Source organism: Rhipicephalus sanguineus, chromosome 1 (genome assembly GCF_013339695.2).
Source record: "Rhipicephalus sanguineus isolate Rsan-2018 chromosome 1, BIME_Rsan_1.4, whole genome shotgun sequence".
NCBI lineage: Eukaryota > Metazoa > Arthropoda > Arachnida > Ixodida > Ixodidae > Rhipicephalus > Rhipicephalus sanguineus.
In genome coordinates this window covers 279,007,206-279,014,758 of record NC_051176.1, presented here as the reverse complement: position 1 = coordinate 279,014,758, position 7,553 = coordinate 279,007,206, and the positions used below count along the sequence as shown (strand labels likewise).

The 7,553-nt window shown below is 51.3% G+C and overlaps 1 protein-coding gene across 1 annotated transcript; it reads left to right on the top strand.

Annotated features, from left to right (window-relative positions):
* Positions 1 to 695: 695 nt before the first annotated feature.
* On the top strand, positions 696 to 7,273 carry LOC119379079 (protein Skeletor, isoforms B/C). Its single transcript, XM_037648245.2, has 11 exons — positions 696 to 910; positions 1,369 to 1,441; positions 1,507 to 1,614; positions 1,835 to 2,001; positions 2,082 to 2,154; positions 2,213 to 2,753; positions 2,811 to 2,940; positions 3,000 to 3,113; positions 3,183 to 3,644; positions 5,612 to 5,775; positions 7,154 to 7,273. The coding sequence occupies exons 1-11, from the start codon at positions 727 to 729 to the stop codon at positions 7,241 to 7,243; spliced, it is 2,106 nt and encodes a 701-aa protein (XP_037504173.1). The 5' UTR covers positions 696 to 726; the 3' UTR covers positions 7,244 to 7,273.
* Positions 7,274 to 7,553: the final 280 nt, after the last annotated feature.

Here is a 7,553-nt window from a genome sequence, read left to right as displayed (position 1 = left end):
GGTAGGACCTGATGCGACAAAATAAAATGTGTTGTCCTGCTCTCTCGCGGTCTGAAACAGGTTTGTCCGCGCGTACGCCTTGCTGCGCCAATGGTTATCCCTTTGGTGTCACGCGGCCACGAAACTTCTGTCAGTTCCCGACAGCGATGACTATACGAGCGCATGCATAATGACCCCGATAGGTGCGTCTTGCTTCCCTTGTGCAACTTCACTGCCACGATAATTCGTTCGAAGCAGGTATAGCGATAGTTGCGCTAACCGAAGATTTCATGGACGTTAAGTCGCGTGCGTGAGCGAGAATCGGCAATTGGCTGTTGAAGCTCGGACACCGCCGAGACGCGACGATAGTAGCGCCCATTTCCGTGTCCTGTCAGCGCGTCAAGTGGCTTGCATCAGCAGCGAAGAGGCGTTTCCTGCCGGGTGCGCGCCAGCCACACCGCCGCGGCCGATGCTCTGTCGGGAGGATGGCCCGTCCTTGGGGATGTGCCACCTTAGGCGCGGCGACAGCCTCAAGGTCGCCGGCCACAAAGACACAATGGTCGCCGGAAGGGATAATTCTCACCTGCCGACTGGCCGCGAAACCATTCGGCTGGCGGCAGAAAGTGAACCTTGAAATCCAGTTTGTGCGTCGCGAGGGGCAGCCTCCTTGCCCGCTGACCCAATTCAGGGAGCCGGGTCAGTACCGCGTTTATAAGAGCCCCGGCGACGGTCATTGCTCCAGAGGCTATGCTCCTCGACAGTCACGCTTGGGTCCTGTGGACGGTTCTCGCGGCCGCGGCCGCGGAGCCGTACCTGGGAACTCGAATCGGCAAACTGAACACACATTTCCATGGCGTCTCCGGAGAGCTTTACGTCGTGGACGACACGACGCTGTACCTCAAGGACTTTCACTACGATGGAACAGGACCAGGTGGGCAAGGCGGAAGAGTGGTTGTGTTGTGATGTCCATGCTGTGCACGCGGTTCAAGTGTTCGGTTGGGCTTATGAGCTGCGTTGGTGTGCTGCATTGTCTTCTTCCTTCGCGTTGCGGTCACCTTGGGGCCTTCAATCTCGATCCCTGAGGATAAGCGGTACCAGGACAGTTATGTTCTAGTTACTGGTTGGCGCGCACGAGCATATGCCGGATCTGACAGTTATGAATAATGGTGCGTTCCGGTTTTATTCAGGGTGAACCTTATGATGATGACTCGATAGCTCGCACCTGCTTGCGCTATCACTGCCGGAAACCCGGGCAATGGAAGCGCCAGTTTGTGTCAGGCCTGATCACAGTTGATCGATATCCACGAATGAATTCAAGTTAACGGGAAATGAACTTTATCCTTTCGTAGCTAAATATTTCCCCCATATTTTACCGCATCTCCTGCGCAGATGCATACTTCTGGGCTGGCTCTTCGACACGGCCGGACCACACAGGCTTTATCATACCGGATGAGAAGGGCAGGTAGGAAACGCCTTAAGCGTCACGCGCGGGTGGCCTCGTTACGAGGCGCTGCATTTCTGTTGCAGAACAACACCGCTAGGTGCCTATAATGGCCAAGACCTGGTGCTGAAGCTGCCGGCCGGACAAACGGTCAGCAAAATCCGCTGGTTTGCCGTCTGGTGTCGTAAATTCAGGTAAGTGTCAGGACCTATTTGGACCCACGGCCCAATTTAGAAACATTTTGCTCCTAAGTGACGTTTTCCATTGACTGGCAGCCGTGATCGACATTACGCTTGGCTGCCATCAGCTCTTGTGAACACTATTTTTTTTATGAATATCGGTCCTGGTCCAGAGGGGTGTCCATTTTCTTGTCTTAAGAGCGATGTCTTTAAAGCTCTGACTGGTGTGTCGCAGGGCAAACTTTGGCGACCTGATCATCCCACGGAACCTGGAGATACCCAAACCTGCCGTACTCAAAGCTCTGCCTACCTGGGATCATGGCGTGTCGTCCGGCCGCGTCTCACTGGTAGACGCACAGACCTTTCTGGTGCCCGACTTCAAGTACGACGGCCTCGGGCCCGGTGAGCGGCGTCCCTGATCTGTACAAATCGAGAGAATAAAAGCGCTTGAACCATGTGAGCGTGTGTGCTTGTCTGCCCAGCCGCCTACTGGTGGGTGTCCAAGGGTCCCAAGCAGCATCGCGGCGGCACGCGGCTGCTCGACGAGAATGGCAGGTGAGTGAACACACGGGGAACCTGCTCGCGTGACCCGTCCTGGCACACCTTCTCGCAGCGACGCGCCTCTGGCACCCGCCACGGGCAAGACGGTCTTCATTTCACTGCCGGATGGGATGAGCGCCTACGACATTGATCGCTTTGGCGTCTGGTGCGATGCGGCACAAGTGGATTTTGGCAGCATCTCTATTCCTCACAACGTTCGCGTCCCACCATCATCGCGTCAGCTGGCTCTGGCGCAAGCTGAGGCACAGCAGCGTGCAGTCGTGCCACGCGTTCAGCCGGTCCAGCCTGTTTCTACTGCAGCCCCAGTCAGGCCTACGAGCAGGACCGCAGGCAGAACCACTGGCAGAACCACCAGGGGCCTCAACTGCCAAGTCCTTCACGAACCTCTAGGCCTGGAAGTGCGCTGGGTGTTGGAACGCGACCAGGCAGTCATGCAGATGGTCGGTCGCGTGCGTCAGGGGGAATACATGTCCTTCGGCCTAAGCAAGGACGACACCAAGTCGCGAATGCTGGACGCAGACGCCATTGTCGCCTGGATCGATCGGAATGGTAGAGGACACGCTGTAGACTACTACTTGTCCAGCAAGGAGCAGGTATGTGAGGAGCTTGTCTGCTTCGAGGCACGTAAATTTCATACTCTCCTTTCACAGTGCGTGGGTAATCGCGGGAGCTGCCCAGACAACAAAATCAGCCGCAGGGCGGCTGATAGTGTGACGATGTTGGACGCCGCCGTGCTGAACGGCTATCACATGGTCACCTTCCGCAGACCTCAGGCCGCTCGTGAGTGCACCACTAGCTATATGGGCCTGGAGCGTCCCTAACCGGCATTGTTTGTTTAGAGGATCCCAACTACGATCAGCACATCTACTCGGACGGTCCGCAGGCAGTCATGTGGGCCGTAGGACCCGTGAATGATCACTCGGACGCATCTTACCACTCTGTTCACAGTCAAGGTCTGTATGGAACCTAGTAACTGAAATGGTAAGTGCTGGTTGCTGAAGCTCTGTTCCGCTACGTCCCAGGTGACGTGTTTTTGGACTTTGCCCGCCAGCCTGCCTGGAACTGCCCGGCCCCAGATGATGACGCGATGGAAGGCAATTCGGCGGGCGATGGGTCGGCGGTCGCGGAGGATACATGGAAGATCCCGCCAGTGGTGTGCCCTGCTGACGGCGTTTTCCAGATGCAGATCGGCCCTGCGGGAGGCCGCAAAGGTTACCAGGCAGTGACGGGTCAAGTGGGCTGGGGAATCGCTTGGTACGTCAACGGTGTTTTGATACCAGAACTATGGGTGCAACGCGGAAAGACATACACGTTTATGGTCGAAGGAGGCAACGACCCAGAGAACACAGCCAAAAACCACCCGTTGTATATTACATCCGACCCCGGAGGAGGCTACGAGCACAAATCAGTCGCGGAACGCAAGGTCGAGCGTGTCTATGCTGGCGTCGCACGACACAAAAACGGAAGACCTTATCCCACGGCTGGTGAGTTGGCTCCTCTGCGTTCTTCTTTTATATTTCGGCGTTGGACTGTTGCGGTGTGACTATTTCAGAGCCATTTACTATAGGCGGACACTTTATCAGATCATCGTAAGCTGGTCAAGCGTCCGTCATCGCTGCTGACACACTTGGGCTTTCTAACATTTTCAAGCTTCATTATACTGCCGTGATAAAGAAGGCAGTCAATCAGTGTGTATCATTTCCAGTTCGTTTTCGATGTTTTCGCTAGAATATTGCCGACTGATGTGCGCGTGCAACATGCTGAGGTGTGATAATTCGAACGGGACCGAGCATGCTGAAACTGAAGTGTACAGGGGGGATATAAAGAAACGCGACAGTGCGGCGCCCTGTTTTCATCATGCTCTGATCTTGGTGGCAATAAAAAGATCCTAGATGGTTCTTGCTTGTATCATGGATAAATCTAATGTCTTTTTATCACCATCGAGGCTACAACCGCTTGAAAATAAACGCGGAACAGCAGATAATGCAGATGCCACATGTTCGCGTTTCTTTCCGTTCCCACTGTATACATTCGAGATACTTCGGTTGTGTCAAGTTATTCGGCTCTTCTCAAAGCACGTGCTATCTCAGAACCTAATTTCGCATGGACATTGTTGTCCTAATTTAGGTTTTATATTAACATAAAATGTTCAAGTGAAAATATATAGGAACAAATATTTAAAAGCTAACAACCACAAAAAAAAAACGGAAAAGAAAAAAATGAGGAGCTAGAAACAAAAACACAGAATAATGCTGTTAATGCACAGTGTATAATACTGCCCATGTCGGCATTTATCGAGTAACTTATCACGGTATGTTGGCGTCGCCACTGTACAAAACTTATCGTTTACACACCTTGCTTTACCTGCTGCCCTCTGCTGGTCTTTTTCACATGTGCCAGCGTAATATTCAAGATAGTGCTGGTGCGCGTTGTAAGAGTTCTCATGGCCTAATCTGGCGACTCGTAAGCAATCTTCAATATCCCGGTAAATTTCACCCGTAAATGGTCTACAACTCATGGAGAATTTGAGATGACACGGTGGCTAGGGTGAGACACTGTATTCAGTATCGACCAACCACAAGCGATGTTGTTGCTGCGCGGTTACACAACGCCGTTGCTAAACTGGCTTGGCTCGTTGCCGCTGAGTGTCGGACGGGGGACTATTGGCCGATGGTTCACGTCGGCCGTGTATATATCTGCTTTTGTTGGCATATGTAGGTTTATATCGTTGAGGCTGGGTATGAAAACAAGGCGGTAATAGAATGTGTTCACAGACACTGCTTCTCCTTACACCTCGATGGAGGAAGAATGTGCACAGTCTGACAGAAATGAATTACGTGGCGTTCTTTCTCCCTCGCAGTGTGACAGGTGGCAGTCATCGTATATATATGTTTGCCAGGGCCTTTTAAAGTGCTTGCATAAATATGGCACTTTGCCTATGCATTCTCACTAATCGACAAAAGCTTCCTCATTTTCACATTAAGCAAGATATCTTGTGCTTGCACCAATGGCAGCAGCGCACAGATAGGAGTTGCATAAGCACACCGCCCCCCCTTCCCCCCCTTTCTGTTAGCAGCAAGCAGTTCAATACATGCGCATGTACCAACGACAAAAGCGGCCCGCGTGAATGTTGGCTGAACACGCCAGACCAGATAAATGACATCAGAAAATGGAATTACGGCTGCGCCACATTACGGATAACCAGAAGTTAGATGGAAACGAGCTCGTCGCAATTAGTCCGAGGTCCAGGAGTGTCAAAGGAAGGGTCGGTTTTCCTGTCAGAATTTCCAGAGAAAAACATGGTCGATGGTTCTGGCGGAGGATCAGGAGCGTACGGCTCGAAGTAGCGTGGGTATATATGATGAAGCGGGAGCATCAGTACTGAGTGGCGCTCGTGCATGTGCACCGAGTCACGTGTCATAACTGCTGTGCCATTTGGCGCAATGCGCAGTGGGTCGCCTGTGCGAGTGGCAGCTCCCGCTGGGCGAGCAGCCCGACGAGTACAACAGCTTCGAGCAGTTCCGGCAGCGGCTGCAGCTGCAATGCCAAGCTGGATCGCCGGCCTACCTGCGCTGGACGCCGGACCGCAACACTCCTGACCTGGTCTACTATCAGGTGCTCTATGCCACATCCCTTCTGTCGTATATACGGGCTCTGTGGAGATCTAAGCGCAGGTCTTCTTGTTCATACTTCTTTCAGAGTCATGGTCATCTCATGTTACCAGAATTTTTTAACTGCGCACATGCGTGGTCTAATGCGGCCCACATTTACACGACGAGTCACTTCGCTGATTTACTTGTCAAACGAAAACGACGAGGTGCGCTGCAATTAATGATGTGTACATTACTATTACTTTTCAAAATAGTGATGTTGTGACTTTGGCCTAAGTGTAATTTGTGATGTAATTTGGTTACATTTAGCAAAATAAAAAGCTAATTAGTAATGTAATTTATTTACATTTCGGGGTAATTTTGCTATGTCTGCTTTAGGTCTATGGCTATAGCTGTGATAATTAGACCTATAGACCTGTGCGTTGAATAGGTGCGTTGAGAGCTGCTAATGTTGTCACTGGGCCCTGGTCTGAACGTTATTTCACACTCCGGGAAGTTATACATGTGTACTCATTGTTGGCGCGCTCACGTGGTTATATGACTATCGATTATGTAGGAACCCGCTTACATTGACTTTTCTCGGAACTCGAGGAAGTTACACGCAGACGTGTCAAATTATGGGCGCCTTCTGCTGCCGAGGTTCCGAGAAATAACTTCTAGTGACGTTGCTTCACGCAAAAGTTGAGTCTACCACTCCTTGCACGGTACCGCTCACTCTGTACCTATAGTCTGCCGTGTAATCACTGCTCGCTTTTTTTTTTTTGTTGCTTCCTCAGAAATATGGTACCCGTGTATTTCATAACTTCAAATATGGAAATTAAATACCATAGCTGATGGCTTGTTGTCCGTTCGCTTATTGTAAATCAAGCTTCACTAGCTTGTCGCATCTGTGTTTGAGATTCGAAATTTTCTTTTTCTTGAGCGAGTGTGCATAAATATAACTTGCGTGTGGAGAAGCCACTCAGAGAAAAAAGAAAACTGCGAATTGAATTATGGCATGGAGCGACAGAAGCATTCATTTCAGAATATTAAGGACAAGTAATGGGTTGGAGCTACTAGACAATAAAGTGAGCAAAGTAGAAGTGGTAAAAGTGTACCGAGTCAGAGTAAAATGATTTTTGAAGACGCGCTGATTTAAAATCCCCGCACGAATAACCGAGACACCAACAGATGTGAACAGAGCAAAGTGATTCGTCCCGTTCCCCTCTGTTCGTGTTCTTCGTGTGGCGATTCTAAATCACTCTGAAGTCAGAATGAACCAACTAGGCCAATTTATTACTCAGTGGATAAAAACGCCCTCGCACGCGTGCAAGTACTTGCATTGGCGAAAGTGAATTTAAAGTTGTGCTCGACACCGGGCTAACACTGGCTTCGTACCGCAGTGCTACACTCACCGCCACCTGGGCTGGAAGATCCATGTGGTGGACTCATGCACACCCAGCAACTCTACCGGCCGCCGCGCCGCCGGCTGACGAGCTGCAATAAACCCCTCCATCTCACAACCTTCGGCTGCCTTATCTGGGTGCGTACGTGCCCTGCGTCCCGGTCGAAGGAGGGTCCCCCCACAAGCGCTATGCTCGTGCGCCGTGATGAAAGCACTCGGCGCCTGTGGGTTCGATTTCCGGGATTCCTTGGTCATGAAAGTGTCGAAGGAGCACCCGCGCGTTGCAGAAGTGTGCGGGCGGCGTTTTGAAGGTGTGCTTGAAAATGCTTTATGCAGTATAGTGCCAACTGCAGGACCTACATTTTAAGCGCTTTTCAGGAGCTCTCCCCATTTACTCT